The 26,734-nt window shown below is 43.1% G+C and overlaps 1 protein-coding gene across 3 annotated transcripts in view; it reads right to left on the reverse strand.

Annotated features, from left to right (window-relative positions):
• The window catches only part of TNR (tenascin R), a 1,024,744-nt gene that overhangs the window by 32,240 nt on the left and 965,770 nt on the right, over positions 1 to 26,734 (reverse strand). For 2 of the 3 annotated variants that reach the window (XM_085601598.1, XM_085601597.1), the window contains exons 18-20: positions 23,096 to 23,226; positions 14,195 to 14,333; positions 7,086 to 7,237 (exon numbers count right to left, since the gene is read on the reverse strand). In XM_085601598.1, coding sequence (XP_085457724.1) covers positions 7,086 to 7,237; positions 14,195 to 14,333; positions 23,096 to 23,226 — 422 coding nt within the window. The remainder of the gene's footprint in view (positions 1 to 7,085; positions 7,238 to 14,194; positions 14,334 to 23,095; positions 23,227 to 26,734) is intronic. The other variant, XM_085601599.1, reaches the window with a different exon arrangement.

Raw genomic sequence — 26,734 nt, forward strand, 5'->3', positions numbered from 1 at the left:
AGCAGTTGATTATTTTAATACCTACCAAACTTCTGCAATAATAATGATGGTCGATGCCGAGAAGGGATTCGACCTTGTGAATTGGGGTGGGTTATTCTATGGCCTCGAAAGGTTTGGGTTTGCGGCGCAAATAATTACTATGCTCTAGAATATATATCAAGGAGCTCAGGCTCAGATCAGGATAAATTCAAAATCAGCAGGCATAATAGATATTAGACGCGGGACCCGGCAGGGGTGCCCCCTGTCGTCAGTTTTATTTACATTCTTAATAAGAACCTCTGGCCGTAAGGATTCGAGATAATACAGACATAAAAACACCAATAGAGGGGATGTCGAAAATTAAATTATTTGCAGAAGACCTCATTCTTTATCTTAAACCAGAAAAACTAAGGGGCATATTTACAAGGCGGCGATAGAAAATTATTGCCGCTTTTGCGGCCGTTTCCTGCTGAAAAGCGGCGATAATTTTATCGCCTAATTAGCAAGGTCATGCTAACGCGTGAAACCTTGCATTAGCGCACCTATTCTTAATGCCCAGCTTTGCATCTCTAATGAGATGCAAAGTGGGTGTTCCTGACCTGACATGACAGGAGAAATGTCGCTAAGCGACATTTCTCCTATCATCAAGCCCCACGCTATGAAGCACAGCGGCAGGAAAAGTAGCGATAACCCCTGTTATCGCTACTTTCCTTATGCCTGCTTCAGGACTGACTTAGCCATGATATCCTATGGAAGGTGGATATCATGGCTACGTTTGTGAGTCCCTATCAACAAGCTAACGCCACATTTCGTGAGATTATCGCTGGGTTTCCAGCGATAATCTCACGTTAGGCAGTTAGCGCTAGGATTTTTATCGCTTTTGAGATAAGCGTTGCTAATAGCACGCTATCTCAGTGATAAAAATCTACGCTAGCCGGCGATAATGATCCTAGCGCTAAGTGCGCTTGGCGATAATTATCGCCGGTTGTTGCTGATATGCCCCTAAATATTGATAGGATTTTAAGGGAATTTGCTGACTTTGAGGCGATTGGAGGATATAAAATTCATCATAAAAAAAAAGTATTGGCGCTTAATGCCAGCTGTAATTTTCTCCCAGACAATTTAAAACAACAAGCATATCCTCCGAGCCGATTCGCTATCTGGGAATGTATGTCTCAAATCAATATGCGGATTTATTTAGATCAAACTATGAAGTAACACTGAGTAAAATTAAGGATCTATTCGGAAAGTGGATACATTTCCCCCCTTACTCTGATAGGGCATGTTGCTTTAATAAAGATGTCAGTAATACCCTTATTAATTTTTCTTTTTTCAAATATTCCGATCAAAATCAATGCAGTTTTTTTTAGAGAATTGGAAAAATTATTTTGTCGGTTCATTTGGAACAAAAAAGCGTCAAGGTTAAAATGATCAATCCTTCAACTTGACATTAGCTGGGGTGGGCTAGCTCTCCCCCATATTCGTACCTATTATGAAGCAGCGTTTATGGATATAGTAGTGCGGCTGCTTGACAATAGGGGATCATTGGATAGCTTTTTTCTTAGTAAGATGGTCCATAAAGCCGGAACTCAGCTCCCGGTCTTCTTAAAAACATCAAAACTTCCTAAAAAAGTACGATACAAGACGCTTCAAGCATTCTTTAATAGACTTCAGAAATGTTATTCTCAAAAGGCCCAGTCTTCGGGATTTGGATATCTGAGCTTAACAGAGGCCAGAAGTTTGGACCTTAACATCCGTAATAGTCATGTTAAACTTTGGGAATCAAAAGGTTTTAAAGAGGTAAGCCACTGTATAATAGGAGGTAGATGTATTAACTGGGAGGAGGTTCAGGTTAGATGCGGTATGCAGAGCAGGTTGCTCTTTTTTAGCTTCCTCCAGGTTAGATTACTGATTAATAAATATATACCCCTAGGAAATATAGGTTCCTCCTCGGTCCTTGCTGCTGTGTTCAGAACTAAACTGTGAGGTATAGGGAATTAGTATCGAGTTTTTCGAAATCAAGGGGATCCCTTTGTCGTTACCAATTTTCTGGAAAAAATAAAACATAAATTGTCTTGCAGTTTTTTCAGTTAGAGAGTGGCAAATTCTTTGCCTACACGGCAGTAAGGCATTGAGAGCAGCAAACTTCAAAAGAATGGCGTTTTTGTCCCGATGGACGGTTTATTATACCCCATACGCTTTGCACAAAATGTATCCAGAGGTTGAAAATAAGTGTTTTCGCTGCCAGCAGGTTGGGGAGGGCGGCTGGTTACATGTTTCTTGCACATGCTCAAGGCTGAAAATGTGTGCTGAGCTCAGCCGTGCACTCGGTAGCAATATACAACCTGAGCCGGAGGTGGCATTGTTTGGTTTATTAAAACAAAGTTTAAATCAGGCTTTAACAAGAGGGGGGGAAATGTTTTTATCAATTTCTTTTTTGGTGGCATGCTCGTTGATCCTCCAGAACTGGAAAACAACCAAAGCCCCGACCCTTCTCAAATGGTATAATAAAATGAAACGAGTAAGAATCTTTGAAGAAGCTTATGCGAAAAGGGTGTGAGCTATTAGAAAATGTATTTCAGTCTGGAAATATTTGGATCAAATTGAAAGGGATCTCCAGGGGTAACATTTGTGTCGGATTTATGGCACTTTAGTACTGGCACTTTAGTCTATATGGAATGATCTGTTTCTCACATATATCATTTGTGAAGATTATTTTTTCTCTATTTAGAAAAGGATTGTTTAGGACGAATTGTTTAGTATAATCTGAATATCGATCAAATGGAAAAGGAGGTCTAGGGGTAATATATCCGTTGGCTTTATTGCACTTTAGCATTTGCACTTTAGTTGATAGGAAATTATCTTTTTTCAATTACATAATATCTGTGATGTTTACATTTTCTTATTAATTAAAAGGACTGTTTTTTATGAATTATATTCTGGATATAATGAAAAAGGATTTTCAGGGATATTATGCCTGTTCGATCGATGCCAGCTTTAGCACCTGCACTTTAGTTCGTACGAAACGTTCTTTCTCTTATACATATTATTTGTGATGATTATATCTCCTCTTTAAAGAGAACTATTGAATAGTATGAATTGAATTTTGTTCTAATGAAAAAGGATTTATAGGGGTAACATATCTGTTGGCTCTATCGTACTTTAGCACTTGCAGTTAAATATGCAATGACCTTTTCTAAACTGTATAATATTTCTGATGTTTACATTTCCTTTTTAATTAATAGGAGTGTTTAGTATGTACTGTATTTTGATGAAATGGAAAAGGATCTCCAGAGGAAACATAGCTGTTGAATCTATGGCACTTTAGCACGTGCACTTTAGTTTATATGCTATGATCTCTTTTTAGTACATAAATATTAGTGATGATTACTTTTCCTTTTTTTTTTTTAGTATATTGTTTTTTTATCTTTAACTGATTTCTTGTATGTTCTTTTTAATTCTGCTCAAATAAAATTTTTATAAAAATACAAAAAAATCCTGTGTCATAGTGCTTTTTTGTCTGGCAGGAGGGGCGGGACAAGGAGCACAACAAGGAGTGGCGGGAAAGCAACAAAACACGGTAGGGGTGGAGGGTGGGTGGGGGTAAGGTCGTTTTTGTTTGAAGATGGGGAATTTTACGATCGGCATGCAAGAGACATTAGCTTAATATAACTACCAGCAACCAGTGTGAAATAATTTCCTTTTCCCCTCTTCTAAAAGTAAATATTTTTGTCAAGGATTATGACTAACTAATGGTGCAGCAGCTATTTTGTGGAATGTTAAGCTTTTCCCCTTTAGTGCTCTCGGGTGACACAAAAAATGGCTAATATGTGTATGGCAAAACAAAATTAACACAGACGGGACTAAGAGTGAAAAGCAGATGTAAAATGGACAACCTGAACACGCACAAGGGTGGGGAGGGATAGAGATGAAACGGATGGGGCAGGGGGTGAAAGGGAAAATAAGCAACTGGGATGTAAAGCGGGTAAGGGGAAAAGAAGCAACACAGATGGGAGGGTGGGAAGGAGCAACTGAAAACACATGCACTCATATGGAGAGCTTAAACACAAAACTGTAGCTCAAAAAACGGGACCAGTGGATGGACACAAGTACTTGGTCTATGCTCCAGGGGAGTACCAAACTCGAGAAGAGGCATGGCGCATGCATGCCATGACAAACGGGAATGAAGGATATGAGAGTGACACTGAAGCTAACAAATGGTGGCTTGGGTGGACTGTAAGCCCACTTACTGTAAGCAATATGTCTCAAAGAGATAGCACATGTGCAGTCTAGCTGAGGCCTAAAAAGGAATGCTGGCTCTACAAACACTCTTATGGCAGGGCAAGCTTGTACACCATACAGCAGGGACATGATAACTAGTTATTGTATTACTAAGGAAGGGACACGGGTTGGAAAAAACGTTGCTGATCTAATAAAAGCAAGCAAAACTTAAATACAACGCTACGATGCAATTAAGAAGAAAAAGGAGGATGTAGATCTATTTTTTGCTTGTAGATCCAAAGACAAGGTATATATTTAGGTTAAAAAAACTAAAATAGAATTCAATATATATGGCTCAGATTTATGAGTACAGTTTCAAAATGGGAGCGATCTGAGCACTATAACCTAAAGACATATGTTACTTAGAATAGTTTATATATCACAATATTGAGTGCGAAATTATGAATCTGATATAGAGCGCAAAATATTACATCACTATGGGGCATTTTATCAAGCCCATTATCGCCGATTTAGCGGCCATTTTCAGTCGAAAAGCGGTGATAATTGTATTGCATAATTAACAAGGGCACGCTAGCACGTGTTTCCAAGTCGTAGTGCACGTTTCCATCATGCATCGCTAATGTGATGCAAAGTAGGCGTGCCTGACAAAATTCCATGGGAAAATATAGCTAACGCAGCTTCGCGATTAACAATGAAGCCCCATCTGGCATAGCGATAAATATAATCATGCTAACGCGCCATTAACGCTGGAGTCTAACATCTGTTAAAATCCTGATTTAGGCATACCTAACATGGGAGGTGGATTATGGGCTTACGACCACAAGGTCGTATCAACAAGCTTTTCGCCGTTGTTTAGTAAACATCGCTGATTTTCGAGCGATGTTGGCACATTTCCCTGCTATCGCTGGAATTTTTTTCGCCATTGCGCTAAGCGTTGTTGATGGCGCGCTAGCATGGCGATTAATTCCAGCGATAGCCAGCGTTAGAAATAAACGCGCTAAGCGCGTTCAGCGGAAATTATCGCTGCTGCTAGATAATATGCCCCTATATTGTCAAAATAAATAGACAAGAATACCATATCATTACTATTAATATTAACCAGACTATTGTTGACAATATACTTTTTTACTTAAACATTGTGTCTTAAAAACCTTTTACAGAAATATTGCCCCATTGGAGTTAATATTAGAAAATCTACATCCTCAGGGCCAATATTTTTGTAACTTATATTTAGTGCACAATATTTACGTCAGAATATATTTTATGTGTACAATATTCTTACATACAACCACATATATTGGTGTACATTTACTTTACTTTTCTCCACATCCATGTACATTGAAAATATTTAAATCCTCAGTGTACATCGTTGTGTCGGAAAGAACTGTAAATCCATACTTGTAGACACTTGCCTTGACAATAGTAGTCAATATTCAGCACTTGATATTGTTGCAGGTAGGTTATTCTGCACTTGATGATGTAGTAAAACAGCTGACGATACAGATGCTGATGATGGCAGGATTCCAACAGGCCAAAGTCAATTTTGGCAGCATTGAAGGATTATTGTGCTACAATCTTTCATTCAAACGTTTTGCCACAATCATAACTCTGCCGAATAACAAAATGGAGTACCAGGAGACGATCGTCTGCATCTATGTGAACTTATAAAGGGCAAACCTAGCTCCTAAGCAACACAGTTCTGTGGGTGGGTTGAACAGAGTATTAAGAGAAGGTAGGGAAGGAACTTAACACAGAAATGTGGTAACAACAAGAGAGGAAGTTTACGTTGTTCAAAGGGGCTACAGATTGAGGGGTGTAGTTTTGGTTAGGAAGGGACACTTAGCAACACTCGGGGGAGTTGGGGCCACTCTTCAGTTGCATCTTGAAAATATGAAACTACACTATGATAAATTGTTGCTTGAATTTTAGGGCCTTGCACTCTTCTGAAGTGGAGTAGATTTTGAGCTTGGTTCCAACCAGGATGGAGATCCATACCCTTGGAGCTTAGCAGGAGATGATCTGGTCTGTTCCTTCATGAACATCCTGCATTTAAGTGTGGCAATGTGGATGCTACGTGTCAGCCCTCTAGATGCCTTCTTCTTGATCACCAGGTAAGAAGGGGTGCTGTTAATGATCGCTTAATTCATGATTCAGCTGGTATTGAAGGGGATGCGGGAGGGAAGATGAGCCAATGGAGTTTCCACAATAGCATAACCATACCAGATAGCCAAAGAGCATTTTGGGATACATGTTTTTGCCTGGAGAGCACTGTTCATGGATGACACTGTGTTGGTTCCTGGAGAGAGACCAGGGGCACACTGATCATTAACTCAACCTGGGCAGAGTTGGACTGCGCCACAGGGCAATTTGGCAGTGCCAGACGGGCTGGTTGGACAGGTCAGTGAGTGGACGGGATTTGGCTGTTTGTGGACCTGTTTTATGGTCTGGTGGACCGGTTTAACAGTTGATTTCCATGATATTATCACAAACATTGCCTGCAGCGATAAGAAATGCATGCATTCTCCCATACCTTGCAAATCACCAATACAGTTTGTCTTTACTATTTTCTGTCCCTGTGTGACCCTGACCCTGTGGATCTCTGGGCAGGCATGGCTCCTCTCGCTGATGTAATGTTTGGGTCTCAATGATGTTAGCCGATGCTATACACAGTGTCCCTAGCCTGACAACGTGCTTGTGTGGAATAACACCAGTTGTTGTCCTCAACTGTTGCAGAGACTCTTGGGAGCTTCGAGCAACCACCAGAGGTGGGATGAAGGCTCCAGCTCTCTCCTATCCTCGGGCCTTGGCCCTATATTCCCTTTGGTGGCACAACTCTGGCACCTGCATGTGTAGTTGATACTCACAATCCATCCGCCGCCATCCGTCGTCATGTCGCAGTAGACCTGCACCCTCTGGCTTATGTCACCATTGATGGTGATGCTGTACACTCCACTCATAGTATCGCCGTTCATTAGGTGCTGAGCACAGTCTTGAGGCAGTGCAAAGACCCGACCCCCTGCACAAAGAGAATAAAGAATATACATCAAGGCACAGAGAAACAGGAGGACAACAGTGCTGAGCGAGCCCAGATGCCTGATACATACATACTCATGGGTAGACAGCTGTGCAAAGTACGGTATTGTTTTAGAGAACACGTAGGTGTGAAATAAAGTATGGCTGTGAAGAGTGTGGATGTAGTATCTTTGAGGGATATAATAACATAGAATATTATATATGTAACTGTAAATATGGTTTTCTACCTTCAAGGATTTTACAATTATAAAGATAATGTAAGGACAACTGAGTAAAGTGAGGCTTTTTTATGATGGGTGGCTATAATCCATATAGGAAAATGTATAGGTGACAACGGTGTAGAGAGGCAAATATTTTAGAGAGCTATAACGTATAGAATAGCAGACAGAAAACGTCCATATTTAAGCCTCATTGTCAGTGAGGGCTCTCATACATGCAGAAGGATGTATATGCCACGACGTTGAATGTGTATTTGTGGCCAAGAAAGATTTTTACATATAGAAACATAACAGTGACTGTGGAGAATGTGGAGAATAAGGCTACGTTATCTTGGATGGGTTTGATAAATATATACAAAAAGTAATGCACAGCCAATTGTGGGGGAGGGGGGTTGTATTATCACACAGAGCTCTAATACACCTAACACAATGCACATACACATTTCAAAGTTAGGTTGAATTGTCATAGATGGGTTTCAAGTATGTAGAATAGTGGATTGCAAATTCCTTTCATATATGCCAAAAAATACATATGCACCTGATCATTGTTATTCATTATAGATGGAGTTGGTACACGTTGAACGTATAAGAAAAGTTGTACAGATCTCGGATGTATATCGCATAACATAGTTAATGGGACACAGGGCTCCTGTGTACCATCCAATTCTCTAATTCATATAGATCGATGTACAAGTGTCTTTGTAAGGCAAGTCTCTACTGCCCCACTGAAATCTGAAACATGGAGAACAAGGCTACAGGTTCGGAAACATAGTAAAGTTTTTGAATACAGCTATTTACAGCAATTTTGTACTACTTTGATGGCCCAAAACATATACATCAAACACCGGCAAAGCCAATAGGTCTGGCATTGGCTGCCAACCTTTGACTTAGTCAATACTCATTTTGTTTTTCAAATGGTTTTTGTAAAACTTTATTGTTAGGGGAGCTGATAGGCCCTAGCAATATTTAACAAATACTGGATAAAAGCAAAAATACGTTTTTTATCTCATATAACACACATTGCTAAAGTAGTCCCTGGCACTGTTTGACTACTTTGCGTATGGACGTGTATCTTGTGAAAGAAAAGGATGCCATCAATCAGAGTGAAGTTAGCCAGTGGCTGAAGTAGGCTGAGCATCTGCCCCCTGCTGTATCATGTAGTGGGATGATTTAAAATGTGAATGACACAACAACAGACCAGTGAAAGACGAGTGCTAGCTCTAAGCCCCTGTGAGTAAGTATTTTTATGTATATCCTTCTGGCAAAATCAATAGGTCTTGGATAACGCCAGACCTAAAAACTGTATAGAAAGTGCACAGTGTGAGGCCATGCTACCATCAAGTCACAGGGCGATGTGCATATTGCTCTGGTACCAACATCAGGTGCTCCAATACTTACAGATAATTATTTTGGAAAAAGTGTTTAGAGAAGATTAAGTTCCATTAAATGCTCTAGTGGTGAATGTAGGAAGCTGGCTCTCTATATAGTGCACCAAAATGAGGTACACTGTGCAGAGAGTCCAGGCAACCCTTACTGGTTTACAGGGGTTAAAATCCTAATTCTAAATGCTCTCTTTTGTGATAGTGTGGGCGAGCAGTTTAGGCTTATCAGAGGGTAGTGTTAAGCATTTATTGAACACACAGTGTCAGTAAATGAGACACACACTCAATAAAGAAATCCAACACCAATTTATAAAAATAACACAGATTTTTATATGAATTTAGACACCAAGATCATCATAATCAAGTAAGTACTTTTAGAGACAGTGATTTTATAAGACTTAGAAAATGCACTGAATTGTATCCTTAAAGCGGTAATGTTATCCTATGGGGGAAAACATATACTGCATTTGGTCAATTGACAACGACTTACAGGACTTTTCTTCTGCACATAAGGTAAGTATGAGGCAAGGTCCAAGGCAGCACCAACAGGTCCCCTCGGTCGGCTCTGGGGTGTTTGGGTGCAGAAGTGCTTTTCGGCTTCGGGTGCCCCGTTAAAGTCAACCTGAGATGGTCCTGTTAAAAAGAGGCTGCATGCTGAGATTAGGGGGCCAGTCCCGTTGAACCCACACAGGGTCTCAGGGCTGGAGGGTCTTGGGTACACAGGGACTCCGTTGGTCCAATCACATTTGGGCTGGTAGTCTGTTGTGCAGTGGGGCTTTGTCCGTGGGTTCGCTGTTGAAGACTCTTGCGGTTCTCCATCCTTGCAGAAAGAGGCTGCAGGTGGCAATGGGGGGGGACCAGTTTGGCAAAACTCAAGGATGGTATCAGCTCCTGAGGGTCTCAGGACCACATTTACATCACCGCCTCCCTCAGACTCGGTCTGTGGAACGCTGGTGCAAGGGTGCTTTGAGGCGTCAGGTCACGGTCGGTCAGAGGCTCACTCTGGGTCTTGGGGACCTGGTGAAGAGGGGAAACAGGGCAGCAGGGCAACTCTCTGTGCTGGTCTGTTGAATCCTGATGTCCCTCAATGGTAGGTCTTGCTTTGTGCTGGTGGAGTCTGGACTGGACCACCAACAAGCCTTGGTTGCTGCAACTTGTCCAGTGCCAGGGGTATTGGTGCTGGGCAGCTCCTGGGGGTCCTGGCGTCAAGGAGATGGGTCTGCCTTCCTGGAGCAAGAAGACCTTTCTCCTCTAGTTCTGCTCCTTTGGTGAGCCCTATGGCTAGCAGCACGGTGGACCAGCAGATGCTTTGCAGTGCCTGCAGATGCAGGGGAGCAGCTCCTCTACTCCTAGGGAGATCTTTCCCAGTTGTTGAAGTGCTGAGCAGTACTCCAAGGGTTTTGAGGAGGGTGTCTAGTGTTCGGCAAAGTCAGTCCCAACGATGGTCAAAGTACAAGCAGCCTGGCAGAGTTTTGCACCAATCTTTGGTGTTGGTCTTCAGTTCTCACTCTTTTCGGTCCTTCTTTCTTCCTTGGTTCCCAGTGGTCGAATCAGATTTTCTGGTGTCAGGGGCTACCTAAACATTCAATTTAGGGGCATTAAGGGGTGTAAAGGGTAGTAGCCAATACACTACTTACCCCTGGGGTCACTACACCCCTAGATGACCACTTCCTGGGGGTAATGGGCATCACCCTGTCCCAGAGTTCCTAATTCCACCACACACAAGATGGTGGAATTCTCCCTTTTGTGTTCACTTCAGGCAGCCCACCTTAAGAGTGTGACTAGCCTGGAGGTGCAACACGCCTCCTTACATGGCTAATTTCTCACTTGTCCTGGTCCCAAATGGGCCTCAAAACAGGGGGTGGCATCTCCTCGGTCTAGGGAAGCCAGTTTCGTATATCAAAGGTGGTGGGCTCTTTGAAGCTCCATGCCTTGACATGTTAATTTACTAGCCATGCTGCTGGAGGGAGTGTAAACACATCCTGTAAGAGCAACATATTTTTTACCACTGGGAGCAGGGCTCTCACCCACGGGCAGCTCCTCCACTAGGCCAGAGGAGCGTCGCCCCACTGCATTCTCGCAGTGCGAGAAAGTCAAGACATAAAATGGAAATAACTAAAAGTTATTAACATTTTTTGTTTGCTTTGCACATTACGGGCAGGTGGGTGGGTGGTTATGCTCTACTGTTTGAGCAGGGCAGAAGTGGTTTGCCCACTTCTGAGTGCGCAAAGACTGTTTGGTCGGCCTTCTCCGGCCGCTCAACCCAGTCATGCGCACTCTGCCCTTATCCATGCAGGCTGGATTGTAGCCTGCATGGAAACATGGCCACCCCATTAGCCCTCGGCTGGATGGCGTACTGACCAATGGCAACGCTGCTTGCAGCGTTGTGATTGGCTGAGTGGAGGGAGCCTGGCTGCCTGCTTCCTGTTCCTGATGGAGGCAGCCGAGCAGGAGCCGAGAAGACGTGGAACCCGGCATAAAGATTAGTTTAATTTTTAAAAAAAATGTATTTAATTTCCCCGCGATTTCCCCCCTGTGCCACGCCCCCGTGAATCTTCCCCGCGACCCCTAGTGCCTGCCTCCCCCCGCCCGTGAGCAATGCTGGCCGCTACTGCTCTCACCTTCTAGGGGGTAAGAAACTTGTCTGTGGTGGCAGGCTGGACAGGACCAGTCAGCCAGCACACTAGAGGACAAGTAGTATTCAGGGAGTACCTCCACAGTACCTTCTGGGTGTATGTATTAATAGAGCAATCACTGGAATCACAGTGGGTTTAATATGAGGTGTTTGATACCAAAGACCATAGGTTTCAGTGAAGCCATTATGTAGCTTGGAAACTAGTTTTGACCAGTGCCCAGTACATACCTTAAGATGGCTTCCCTGCTCACTTGCAAAATCTAGTAATAGACTAGACAATATAGGGGCATATCTTCTCAGGCAGATATGTCCTCACATGTGCTATAATGCACCCTGCCTTATGGGTGCAAGGCCTACTGTAGGGGTGACTTACATATAGCCCATGCAGTGTCTTAAGCATGGCACACAGGAGTGTGTCTTCTCATGTTTTCAAACATGGTTTGCACCATATCACGCAGCCTGCAATGGCAGTCTGTGTGGAATTTGTGTGCGGGTCCCTTAGGGTGTCAGAAGATATGATGCAGCCCTAAGGGACCATCTTTAATACCCCTGCCCTAGGTACTTGGGTACCATTTATTAGGGACTTAGAACGGTGCTAAAGTCCTTGGCCAATTGTGAAACAATTAGACATCACTTTTTTTTAACAAAGGAGACCTGGCACTGAGGTCTGCTTAGCAGGCATCAGTGCACTCTCAGAGTCGAAAATCCACATCTAACAGCTAAAAAGGGGTACCAAAAATGGTGGGACAACTGCAACAAAAACCCAGATTCCTACAGTGAATACTCCCACACATACATATATAAACATACATACACATATATGTCTTTGTATGATAAAAGCTCTTTGAAATGTTCTCTGCCCCAGTTTACTCTAAGATCTAGACGGTCTGATCTAGTTGCACGTAAGCTATGAAAAAGCCCAGGCAACTTGTACCACTACTGATCCTGTTGCAAAGAGCATCTTTATTGTTTCTTTTGTTCTTCTATGTGCAGACTGTCTGGCTTTATCATGATTTTCATTTTACTGCTCTCAATAATCATTCTTCTAAAATCCAAGCATGAATCCCACTCTACTACTACTGCATTTATATAGCCATCTCATACCAAAGGATATCCACTCACTCCCCAGGGCAGGTGAAAGGTATTGTAGTGCCTAGATTAAATTACTTTTTGCCACCCTTCTCCTTGAAGTGGGAGCACTTCTGATGTTTTTGGGGGCAATGAGATGCTTCCTTATTGGGGGTGTCCTGGGCAGCCATCTGTTATAACTTTGGTGAGTGGCCAAGTGGTCCGTTCATCTTGACTTTTTAATCAACAGCAGTGATGTGTGGAATGCTTGAATTAATCTCAGCCACTAGAAATGATGCTAGCCCACATTTCAGTTTTTAGACCTGCCAGCCTTAGGGTGGTCTTCCCCTCAAATTGTTGCCTTAACCCTCTAGTTTCCTGAATCCATTTTTGTTGGCTTTAAGAACTCTGTGCACTTTACCGCTGCTAACCAGGGCCAAATTGGTGTGCTGTCTCCTTTAAACATGGTAAAATTGGCTTAAACCCAATTTTCATAATTATTTTACTTATCTGTCCTTAGTAAAGTGGTACCTCAGGTACCCAGGGTCTGTAATTTAAATTCTACTGATGGGCTTGCAGCACTAACTGTGTCACCTACTTAAGTAGCCTTTTTAAACATGTCTCAAGCCTGCCATTTCGACTTGGTAAAATAAATATTTTGCCAGACCTAAACCTTCTTTTTCAATGCATATAAGTCAACCCTAAGGTAGGCTCTAAAACAGCCATAGGGCAGGGCGTATTGTATTTAAAACGTTGGGCATGTACTTTTAAGTTTTACATATCCAGGTAATGAAAAAACATCAAATAATTTTTTTTACTATTGAAATGACTACTTCTCCCATAGGATGACATTGGGTTACCGTATTACATTTAATACGTGATCACTTTTACTTGGGAGTAGGTAGGAAAGTCATGTTTGGTATCTTAGGAATTGTAATCTGAAACTCTCTTTAATTGAAAAGTCGAATTTTAAATCATAATTCAGAAAATGCCACTTTTAGAAAGTTGACATTTTCTTGTCCTTATCTTTTGGTGCAGCCTGTTCTTCGGTCAAATGACTAGGTGTAGTTGACAGTAGGCCTTTGTGTATTCCTCCTAGACAGCCAAACAATAAAGGGTCTGTGTTGGTAGGATGGTCAATCTCTGGCAGGCTGAGGGGGCGGAGCTGTCTCCTACCACATACACAGAGGAGTTTGCGGTGGTTCACTTTCAAATATCATTTTGTGACTGTAGTGCAGACCTAGCCTCAGTGCGAGGTGATAGCTTTCATTGCAGATAATGACGATGCCGGCTCAAAGCAGGAGTATTCCAAAAACATGTCCATCCATCGAGCCTTGGTACCTCCAGACAATATTTCTGTTATTGTGCATCTTTAGGAGGGAACACCCATTAAGACTTGATACCCCAGACATAACTTCCCTGGAGGCACATCTAGAGGATTGCTCCCCCAACCCTCACTACCCACAAACTAGAAATGTATGAAGGCACATGTCTAGGAAAATTCCAACCCCGAGAAATAGTGGTACCCCAGAGAAGACTTCTGTTTAGGAACGTGTGTAGGAGGCTCTCGTCTTTGAGCCTTTGTAACTTCTCTGAAAGCATGTATTTATAAGGACCTCGAACCCTGGAATTCTCACTTGTGGTGAACACAGTGGAGGTGATGCCACTCCTCGTTGCCCCGTCCACTGCCAGCAGCCTCACGGTGTATTCACTGCTCTCCGAGAGACCCTCAAGGCGGATCCAGGTGTCCTCAGCATCTACTATCAATTCCTGTGTCTGGCCAGGTGTGGGGATCAATGGAGGTTCGGAAGGAGAGAGTAATGAAGTGCAGAAGGAGTTGAGGCAGGATTCAAGGGAGGAAAACAAACGAATGAGAACAAAGCGAGTGAGGAACGGTAAGAAAATGTAAAGGTGTGAAAGTTGAATTGTGTGACACACGGATATGATGTATGGATAATAGAATGAGGGACGGAAGTGTACGAAGACAAGAAGTAGGTATGGAAAATAAAGGAAAGAAGAACAAGGAACGAAGGGGGCACAGAGGAAAAAATAAGCAAAGACGCAGGGGGTAATGGATTGAGGAAAGGGAAATTTGGGTGAGAGGGATAAAGAACGAAAGAAGGACACGTAAAAGGGAAGATGAAGCCAGGGAAGTGAAAATAGAACAGGAAAAATATGAAGTAAGAGGGGGAGAAAAAGTAGGGAGTGAATGCAAGAAGGGAGGAAAAGGACAAGAAGAGAAAAGGGGAGGAGAAGGAAGGGAAAACGGAGGAGAGGCACGGGAAGATAATGGAAGGGGAAATCACGGTGAGGGAGTGAGGAATGGAAGAACGGAAGTGGGAGGATGAACAGAACATAAAAATGAATGAAGAAAAAAGGAAGGAAGAAAAAAGAAATAAAAGACAGTTGGTAAGAGAATGCAAATTACAAAGAACAAAGGTGCATTCAGAACGCGCCACCTCCAGCCCGTATGTTATCTGCAGATGAGAGCAGGCTCCGGCTCGGAGGCCTTTATCAGCGTGACTCCCAGACCCTTCTTTTCATGACAGTTCCTCTAAAAAACAGCCTTTCATACTGACGGCGCTTCTGAGCCTGCACGGTGTGCTCAGACCTGGGGCTTATCCCAGACTCAGATCCCCGGAAGGTCATCAGAGACAGCTACAGCGAGAGGAGGGGGAGGGAGGACAGGCACAGGTGAGGAATGAAGATGCAGGAGCCGCGCGGCACTCGGAAAACAAACACTGGCCATGGGGCCCATCCTGACAGACAGTGGCTCATTACCATCTCACCGTCAAACAAGAGGGCGCCTCGGATGAGTGCGTAATTATCACTGCAGTGCAATCTGCAGATACCGTGCCCTCTGCAATCTTCAGATTACAGCGCTAATCTTCTGAGTGCAGCACGGAGGGTAGGCGCCTCCCTGCTTCTCCATGCCTCTTCACCTGTAACCTCTCCCTCTCAGCATCCCACTGCCGTAGCCTGTGATATCTTGTCTTCCTCTCATCGCACCACCACCATTGAGCCCTCCGCCTCTCTAATCGCCCCCTTCTCTACCCCTCTTCCATCCCACGTTACCTCCCATCTTTGTCTTTCACCTCCTCGCTCCCCTGCACTTCCCTTTTCATCTCCCTCCATCTTGTCTCCCCGCCACTCTGCCTACTCTCTGTGGCACTAATTGCAAGCTGGTCAGAATGTTTCAGAAGCCTGCCTGGACCCCTCTTTGCATCCCTCTTGGCATAGGGATCGAAATTTCGAGCTGGGTGGTATTTACAGCATCTTGTAATGACCAGGGAGCATATTAACAAGGGCCAGTTATCGCTGGCCCCACATAGCGGTAGGAATATTATCGCCGGCTATCGCTGAAAATTATCGCCATGATAACTCTATATTAACAATACATAGCGCTATGGCGATAATATTTCAGCGATAGCGGTGTTTACCATGGAACATCGCTGGTTTTTCAGCGATGTTCCATGGAAAACAGCGATAACATTGCTGATACGACCCTGTGGTCGTATCATCATAACCATTATTAGTATGCCTTAGTCTGGAATTTAACAGACCTTAAATTACAGCGTTAAGGCCGAGGTAGCGCGATTTTTTTTATCGCTGCACCTCCTTGTTAATATCGCAAAGCTGCCTTCACGATATTTTCATGTGTTGTTTTCACAGCCACGCCTTCTTTGCATCTCATTAGCGATGCGAGGCTGTGAAAAAATGGGCTCTACATCAAAGAAACACGCGCTAGCGTGTCCTTGATGATATTGCAATATAATTATCGCCGCTTATCGCCCGAAAACGGATGCTAAAGCAGCGATAATGATATCACCAGCCCTTGCTAATATGCCCCCAGGTCTGTTACATATCTCATTCTTCATTAAAGTTCGCCCAGTAAACCCTGGAGTTTAACAGTAAAAAAGCGTACGGGATTTACCGTACTATGCGGATTTCGGTGCTTTAAGCACTAAAAGCCACGTTATGCCTCAAAAACTCGTATTGGGGCTATTTATCAAACCCGATAAAATGGCGTTGGGCAGGGTATTGTTATTTATCAGGTGTGATGAATAGCACCTTCATTCCCACAAACCCCGTAATCAGAGCCTAAGGCTCTGTTTATGAGTGTAGGTGGTATTTAGCGCACCTGTTAAATAAAGATACCACGTGTACCTTATTTATCGGGTGAGATAAATAGCACCTATTACGAGTCTATTGGAAATAACATGCAGATTTTGGTGTTTAATGCATTAAAATCCGTATGATACGCTAAATAGTGTATGATTTTCCTCTGATAAATTTCGGCAGCTTTGACCTGCCGAAATTTACAAGCCTTGAGGTGTTTAACGAATTCGATAATTATTGGATACATTAAATGTCTATTAATTTATAATTCCAAACCGTGAGTAAACAGGGGTTTATGCACAGGTCGCAATACGCTGACGACATCATTATCAGGTCCACTATCTCTTATGTGCTCCCTTCTCACCTCATCTCTCAATTTCACTTTAGCCAAACCCATTCCTTTCACTAGCACTGGACATGCCACACCTCTCACCTTCTCCCCTCTCACCACTGTGCTCATTTAGTCTGTGATCTCTTGCCTTCTCATCTCCACTCCCAACTCCTGTCCCCTGCAGATGCGTAGCTTCAGAGGGGGTGTTACACCCCCCCTAACAAATGTACTTTCAGGTAAATAGTTGGGTACAGGTGCTCTCAGTCAGATATGGTGAGGTGTCTTTCGGATTTCACAAGGAATTTTTACATAAACGCTGACAAAAAATAGCACACACACCATCACCCTCTTTGCTTTGAAAGTCTTAAAAAATGCTGGTTATTTTGCAAAATATTGTGTTTTCTCTCACTTATTACCCCTATTAATCCACATTTGTCTCTCTTTCCAGTGCGTCTCTATCCTCTCTTATGTGCCCTGCTTGCCCTATTATTTATTTTGACATTTGCTTGTCAGAAAATCTGAAGCCCCCCCCAAATCTTATTGACCACGCTACGCCCCTGGTCCCCTGCAACCTTATTCCTTCTTGTCTCTCTCCAGCTCATTTTACCACCACTCTAAATCCCACTTCAGCATCTAATCTTCTTCCGTCTCACCTCCACTCCCCTTTCCTGTAGCCTGTGATCTTATCCTTTCTTATCTCTGCCTCTCTCCATCTCATGTCTCAACACACTACTGCTCATGCATCTCTAATCTACTCCTCTTCATCTAATCTCCCCATCTCACTTCAACTCAATTTTCTTATTCATTTCACAAGCACTCTACCCCCCTCGCCTCCTCTTGAGCTCCTTCTTTCTCACCTTCACTCCCCATTTCTTTGGTCTGTTATCTCATCCCTCTCACCTCCACTTACTAATTCACTTCAATTCTATTTTATTCACATCCCACAACCCTTGTAAAGTCCTGCCAATTTCTAACCCCTTCTCTCTCACCTCTACTCCCAGGTTCACTTCAGTGCTTCACTTTTCATCTTCCCATCACTCTACAGTCATCTTCACCTCTAGCCCCCTTCTCACCTGGACTCTCCATGTTACTTCACTAACAATCTGCATTCATTTCCATAAGCTTCTTACCCCTTTTCCTCTCATCTCCTCTCCCTGTGTCCTGTTATCATATCTATCTGCGGCCCGTGCAGGTAAGAGGAGTGGGGCCGGGTGGGGTGGGGATTTTGATGGATGATGACGAGCGAAGATTAAATATTTATTTAATTTTCACTCGTCATCGTCTGTTGAAATCCCCCCCACCAGCCTCACCGCTCTTACCTTTACGGGCCGCAGCTGATCATATCCCTTTCCATCTCTCTCTCCATCTCTCTTCCACTTTCTTACTACCATTCTAGTAGAGGCATTTTAAGCCATGAGCAAAGTTGGGAATTGCCAATGGCTTCCACCTTCCACGGGACCCCCTAGTAAAGTGATCAGAACAGTCAGAAGTCTTGGTGCTGTAAATTAATTGTTAATTTGACACCTTGGCAGGACCACTCCACAATAGATTAGTGTGCATGCCTGGCCTATCAACCACAACACTCTTGCTCCTACGAAGTTGGTGGTAATTCATTTAAAAAAATGATCTTTCTGTCCCATATCTCTCATTAAATTTGCCTCAACATTTCTCGTCTCTCCTTCCCTACCTATCTCTACGTACCTAGTCCCCTGCCTCTATCTCAATTCTTCCTGGCCTTTGTCGATCTCACCTCTCTCTACCCTTTTATCAGACCTCACCTCTCTCTTTGCAACTTTCTTTGCCTTCTTTTGCATAGCCATCTCTCTGTCATCACTACATCAAATTACTCTCCACCTCTCCCCCTCTCCGCACATAACTGTGTCGTATGTATCTCCCCTCCCTGTACCTCTCCTTCATGTACTTCACCTCTCTCACTGCTTCATATATATGTCTTACCAACCCAGAGGCATAGCAAGGATGGGGGTGGTAGGGGTGGTCTGCCCTGGGCAGCACGAGTTTTGAGGGCCGCAGCCTTCCTTCCTTCTCTTATCTCCGGCCTTCGTGGGGTGGCAAACGCAGGAATCACCAGCACCCTCCCCCGCTCTTACATGTGGCTGCCACGGGGCGGCAAACGCAGGGACTGCCACGGGTGGCCAAAGGTCTAGCTATGCCACTGTACCAGCCTCTCTCAATACATAACTGCTGAATTTGCCACACCACTCCTTTGTTGCCTGATCTGTCCACTTTCCCTCCCACTTTGTTTATATGTTCCCTCTTCCTCACCTCTAACACTCCCTTAGTCCTTTCTTGCTAGCTCATTTTCTACCCTCACCTCTTATTCCTCTGTCATTATCTCTTCTCTCGCATCTCTACTTCACCTCTTTAGTGCTACCTCATTCTCTTTGCTGACCTCTCTACCTCAGCTCTCTCTCTGTGTCTTTCCCTCACCCCTCTCTTCCTATCAGCCTCACTTCTCTTCCTGTCGCTGACTCTTCACTCTCTACTTCACTATTTTTCTCTCTACACCTCATCTTTCTTTCTACACTTCACCCATCTCTCTGTCTCCCTGTGTCTCTGCCTCTCTACTCTCTTTACCGGATTTATCTGACCTCTCTTTCTATACCTCTTCTCATTTATCCCTTTCTTTTCCTCATGACTCTCTTTCCAGCTTGTAGCTCTCTGTTCTTCTCTTAATATCTGACCTGTGCACCTCTACCTCTCTCTGCCACTACCTCTCTCTAACGAACCTCACTCTCAACCTTAACCTCTCTCGCTGTCCTCTCCGTGTGGCCTACCCCTCTCTCCCTCTCTACTGCCCCTCATCCACCCTCCAACTCTCTGTACCTCATACACTCAAACAATAAGTATTGCTCCCCGTCTGGTTCTCTGCTTAACTCTCCATCTTTCTACTTGTCTCTTTCTTTCATGTTACACCATCCTCAAACCACTTTTCCATCTCACCACCACTCTACACTCCTCTCCGCCCTGGATCTACTTACTTCTCATCTCACCTCTCGACCTCACTTCAACTCCAGTCCCCTTTCATTTCATCATTACCTCTTCATTTTAAACCTCCTTCCCTCTCACAGCCACCCCAATCCTGTGGCCTGCAATACTATCCATTTTCATTGCTACTTTCCATCTTACTTCATCGCAACGCTCCTTTCACTTCACCACCCCTATTTGCTCTTATTGTTCTCTAATATCCTTCCTTCTCACCAACCCCGTTGGTTTTTCCTAACACTAATTTCCCATCCTCCCCGCTAATATCCATTTTTCTTTTTATCACTCCTCTGAACTCCAATCTTTTTCCCACCAATCATCACTCACCGGTCCTCTAATCTCTTCCCCTCCCTACTCCACTCTTTTTCCCTTCTACATCTAGTTTTCAGTTATCTCCTCTCAGCTCTTTAATCTCCTTTCATCTCACATCTAACTCCATTTCCCCACACCCCTCCCTTCTTCATGCTTGCCGTTTTCCAACCTTATTGTGCCAGAAAGTACTTTCCCAGGCCACTATAAGAGCAACCGCCCACCTGGCATCTTGGTCGTTGACAGCAGCGGCCCCTGCAGGTAAGAGTGGTGGGTCAGGGTGGGGAGGGGGGATTTCAGCAGACAACAAGGGAAAATTAATAATTTATTTAATTTTCCCTCATCGTCCTCAGTCCAAATCTCCCCCGAACCAGACCCGCCGCTCTTACCTGCATGGGCCGCGGATGGTCGTAGATGCTTATTCTGAGAGCCAGAATTGCGTTTTTGGGCAACAAATGCTCTAACAGACATTAACACATCTTTATTGTGCACAGCATAGAATCTGGTTTCATTCCTGGGTTTGGAAACTGCTCCATGATTCAAATACACACAATGCCAAAAGACGAGATATGATTATTGGTAACCCCAAGTTAATATAAAGAAAATACTATATAAAGCAAAATGTGCATTACTATAGTTTTCTACTAGCTCTAGTAGTGGGGAAGAGATAACACATTAGTTTACTTATTAGGAATGCTCATACATATGTCAGTGAGGGAAGACAAAACACACAGTGGACCTGGAGAACTCTTCGGAAGGTACACATGCATCGACCTGCTTCGCCATTGAATCTGAAGATGATTATGAGTAGGTAGGCCTTCAAAGAGATATGATTCTTCCAGGAGGCTACATCTCGCTTCAAGAAATGACAGCAGAACCTCCTTACATCTGATTGGTTTACTTGTAATCATAGGCTGTCATCAGTTGCCGCCCCAAATCTCCTTTTCAGAGCCTTCAATCATCAGAAAAGGGAACTGTCTCAATCTTCATTTTAAAGCCTTAAATACTTTTTGAGGAAAGCTTCCCTAAAGATGTCCCCACTAGTCGCCCACCATCTCCATTTAACAAGCTTCAATACTCTTAGAGGGTTTGTTGTATGATCTGCCTAATTCCTGCCTCTGGGTAGCCTTTCACATGTATATTTGCTTGTTGGGTTCATCAATGGTAAGGTCTCACATATAGTTTGTAATGTATAACTGCTCTGCGCAGTTTCATTTATGTGCACTTACAGTATAACAATTCTTTATTATTCGTTGACAGTGTATTTCTAGTTTGTATGTTATATAGTCGTATGACATTGAGAGAAAAGCACAGTGGCTTTTGATAGCCTTGCAGGGAAATTCACATGCTTCTATTCCCACACTACAGCACATATTGTAGTTTCCCCCAAAATAAAGTTCAAATACTGTATATAAAGTGTGTTTACAAGTCTCTTGAGGAAAGAGTTGCATCAGACATTCCAGAGAGAGCATATTTGACAAATAGTCTGTGCCAGGGTCATGCTTTCCCGCTTACTATCTCATTTTATCAGAACATGAACATAACAGAGATGAGAACAAGCCTATCCAAGGACTGACAGAAGACTAGAAAAGTACAAGAAGTGAACAGGTATTTGTGTGCACCATCTGGAAAACTCTCATTTTGGGCGATATTTTGGTGCTAATGTAGACATTAGATAGGAAAATTACAAAAGGGATTCCATCAAAGATTATCACATATTATGTTGTGAATGTTTATACTGTATGTTGTCTTTATATCAATCACCATACGTTTTATATATATAATTACATGTTTGCATACATTTTGCACTAAAATAGGGCTGTTGTATTTAATAAATTCCTTTTATAATGGCCGATTGGATTTCTTGTGTGTTTATATCTTTTGGGGAAAAGAGTGCAAGCAACCCACTTGAAATATAAATGTATTCCAGATAAACCCTGTCAGGCTCTGATTGCAGTCCCTTATGCATAATTCCCAGGTACTTTGAGAGAGGTGCATGGGTCACAGTCTGTCTAATCCTTCTGCCCAAGCGGGTACGTTGGTCCATATCTGTGCTTGCCTGAGGGCCAAGTAGGATCTATTGGGTTGTGATTACAAGAGAACTTGTGAAATAAGTATCAGGTAGACCTAGTGATGTCATCAGGTTCTGCTCCCTATCTGCATGTCAGAACCTTCACTACTTTTAAAGAAAGGTTGCCTTATTGATGTAACCAGGAGGCTGCCGTAATATCGGTTTTATAGGTCAGCCTACACTCAAGAATATTCCAATCTCTTTTTAAGAATCCTCAATACTCAGCAAAGTGGTGCTGCACTAGTGAGGTTTAGGATACCCTTGAGGGTAGGTTGGCCTAATCATATTAGGAAGAGCCGCCCACAATCTCCATTTCAGAATCTTCACTATTCCTAGAGGAAGGATGTCCCAATAATGTCCCCAGAACCACACTGAGGTTGTGTGTGTGTTTCCCACTGCCACTGTTGCCTTCCCTACTCACTTCCAGGACTTCTACTACTCTCATCTTTTGTCTGTTCCTCTCCCAATCACTCCCTTATGCTTGCCCTCACCTAAACATTCCCAATGAAGCTACACCCTGCTTCTGATGTCCTTCTATCCTTCTCCTATTTTCCCTCACCAAAGCATCTTCCTTTCTCCAAGTCTCTCTACTCTTCACATCTCTCTTCTATCCTCTCCTTTTATTTTCCCTTTATCAACCAGTGTGTCTTCCTCATTTTTACCTATTCTCCCCACGTCTCTTTTCTGACCATGGTGGAATCCTACCTTCCGGCTGCCGTTGGTAGGTCTGTAGGTCAGGATATAATTTTCAATGTCTCCCACCGGAGGCTGCCAGGAAATAAGAGCACTTCTGCGAGTCACCTCAGTGGCCGTCAAATTTGTTGGGGCATCTAAGCCTGCAAGAGAAGATGGACACAAATGATGGTAGATTCATGTTAACATAATGAATACCAGTGAGACAGCAGGACGTTTTGAGTGCCTGCTGCGAGTAACATGGAAGCCACAGATTTAAATTACTGCGTAGACAACAACCTTGAAACCTCTCAATGTGAATATAAGATCACTCTTGATATGGGTAATAAGGACACCAACTACTTTTTCCCAAAGAGGTTACTGAATTTTAGGTATATAGTACATAAATAGTCATATTTTGGGTGACTGTTCAGTAGGGTATCACACTGTATGTTATTAGTCTTTGGACCTAATGAAGCTCTCACTTGGCTCTCTGTGAGTGATATGGTTTGAATTAACAGAGGAATCCTGCCCTATTTGTTTCTCCCAAACAGCAGTTAACAGTGGTATTGGTGTTTGCTCCTCTCCTATGCTAAAGACTTGAAGCCTTATTTGAGATGGTCAAAATCTTAACCTTCACCCAACACCTCAGTAGATGCCAAAACACTGTGCTTGTGAAACATGTGAAAGTTAGTGGAAGAACAACTGCCCATGATGTTTCAAAGACCTCAGTGAGTCAAAGATAAAACCTTGGAGTCGTGACAATTTCCATGGGAGCTAATACATTTCCCACATATGCAAACGGCCTCTAGCAGTGTATGATCCTTTGGATATAATTGTGTAGAGCCATAAGATTAAACTTCATTTTTGCCTACTTAAGGTTGTGCTAGTTTGCATTTATGCAATATTCAATAATCTGCCCAAAACCGACCATTTTCGCCTATCATGGTATTAAAGATCATAAGAAGGCACGCTTCATAATGGTGAAAATGGTCCCATTTTCATAAGTCATGTATGTAATGATTGTAGGTAAATATTTGAAAAAGTGGAGACAAGATCCTTGTGTAACCCCACATGTCACTAAGGATATTGATATTTCCTGTTACCTGGGATTGAACGATTCCAGAGACAAATCAGACAACTTTTGGGTCCAATTCAATCAGGTGATTGGCTGCCATCATATCAACAAGCAAGTGGTGGCAGCCATCTTAGGACTCAGGACCAGACTGGGGTGATTTGGTGAGCAAAATACCGATAGATTAAACCCAGATCTGTGACTGGCGGTGAGTCTTTGTAAAGTTTCAACACTCCGTCCATCATTATATTTTGTGATGTTGTTATGACTGCACATATTACATCACTGATGACATGGTCAGTGACATCACTCATGACATCACTCATGGCATCTCAAATGTCATTAATGGCTCTAGGAGAGGTGGTGGACCTGGGGGGCCGTATATGGCCCAGGAGGGAGGCCATGCAGCACCACTTTCAATTTGGCCATGCCCTGGGAAGGTGGTGATCCCGAGGGCCAAATATGGCTGAGGAGGGGGCCACGTGCACCCTCCCTTTTTTTCAGTTCTTTTATGCCCCGGGGAAGTGTCAGTTCCCAGGGCCTTTAAAGGCCTGAGGAGGGGGGCAGCGTCAAATTAATAAATAAAGCAATTGGGAGGTGGCGTGTCCAGGGTTCTAACTGGACTTGGGGAGGAGGGGCCGCATGCACCCCACTTCCCATTTGTTAATAAAAATGGGTGCCTTTGGGACCTCCCGGGGCTGAAAAAGAAACAAGCACAGGAGACCATGCCTAGTTTTTTGCAAAAAATGTCCTGCGGATTAGTGACTCTGTTGTGATTTAACTGCAAAAGGTGTTTTTTTAAATGCTTTTTTGCCCTGGCTGGGTCCCAGAGGGACCCCAGCACCAAGGCTAGGGGGTCAGGGTATTCCTACCTTCCCTCTTTTCTTTAAAAAAAATCTTTTTGGGGACAAGGCTGAGGCAGAGTCCAAACATTGCTGCCAACACTACCTGGTTGAAATGTTGGCAGCCAATCAGATATCAGCACGGGGGCTGTCACTACTTGGGTGATCTGAACAGACATTAGGTTGCTAATCAAACAAAATACTGCTCACTAAAACTTAACTTTCCCAACATCCATACATCGTTTGATCCTTCAGAGGTATTAAGCGCCATAAATGCAATTACAGTACAAGGCAATATCTATCTATCTATCTATCTATCTATCTATCTATCTATCTATCTATCTATCTATCTATCTATCTATCTATCTATCTATCTATCTATCTATCTATCTATCTATCTATCTATCTATCTATCTATCTATCTATCTATCTATCTATCTATCTATCTATCTATCTATCTATCTATCTATCTATCTATCTATCTATCTATCTATCTATCTATCTATCTATCTATCTATCTATCTATCTATCTATCTATCTATAAATCAGTCAATTTATAAATCTATCTGTAAATTTATCTGTCTCTAAAATTGTATATAATTATTACCTGTCTATAATCTATTTATAAATCTGTCAGTAGGCATCTATAAATCCATACATCAGTAAATCCATAGATTACTATCTGTCTGTCTCCCATTCCCAGTACAAATAGTTCACAAATGTTCAGTCCCCTGCTAATTTCTGAAACAGTTTGGAATGTTACCTATATTACCAACAACAAATCATTTGATGGCGTTATTGTGTCAAAGGTAGTAAGGATCACCACTCCATGGCAGGAAATGGCCCTACAAAGGAGAGTGGGTGCAACCTCATACTTGAGACACCAACATTTTTCTACTAAAATGATACCAGCAAACTTTTCATATTAACATGCGATAATATCATCATATTTGTAAGTGAAAATAATCTAAAAAAGCGATTCTCACTGATCCTAAAATTGGGATGACTATCGACTGTCGCAACAGGTGTTTTACAATTGGGGGCAGGTACAAATGGTGTGATTGGACAATTTTTCTCCTGCTGACATTTTGATATGCAGATAATAAGTGCAAGTACAGGTGATGGCAGTAGATATTTTTGGTGTTCTCAGTTTTGTTAAATTGTTAAACTGGAAATTATGACTGGGTGCTGGTGACTGCTGTTTCTTCTCATGCGGGGAATGGTGAGAAAAACAGCACTTATGATACATTAGCGCCTTTTATCTGTGAGGACCTTCGCACTGACATACTTTTTCATAGTCTGCAGCACCACATTCAGTCTTCATCAGCAAACCTCATGACGGAATTTGAAAATTGTCAAAGTATAGTTGGTTCCTTCTGATTAGGGGTGGGCGGGGAACTCCGCTCTGCCAGTGGAGTTTGAAAAACTTCAGAGCGGAACAGAGTTTTTCCTCCCATGTGGCTCGTCAGCGTTAAGTTAGAGAGCGAGGAAGATTATATGCTGGGCCACCTACCAGCGAGAATTCTCAATGTGGAAGGGGTCCCGGCAGGTCACTACCGCTCACATTGAGAAACCTGCTGCTCGTGTTTAGGAAGCTGCCACTCGAGTAGAACATCTACTGAGCAGGCAGAAAGAAGCAGCGCCCTCTTGCACTGTGCATGGTGCAGTTTGCACTGATTTTACAGCGATTGATGAACTTCCGGGCACTAAAAATCAGGTCAAGCAGCGGAACTTACCAGAAATTGTTTCTGGGGT

This window comes from Triturus cristatus, chromosome 4_2, assembly GCF_964204655.1.
Source record: "Triturus cristatus chromosome 4_2, aTriCri1.1, whole genome shotgun sequence".
NCBI lineage: Eukaryota > Metazoa > Chordata > Amphibia > Caudata > Salamandridae > Triturus > Triturus cristatus.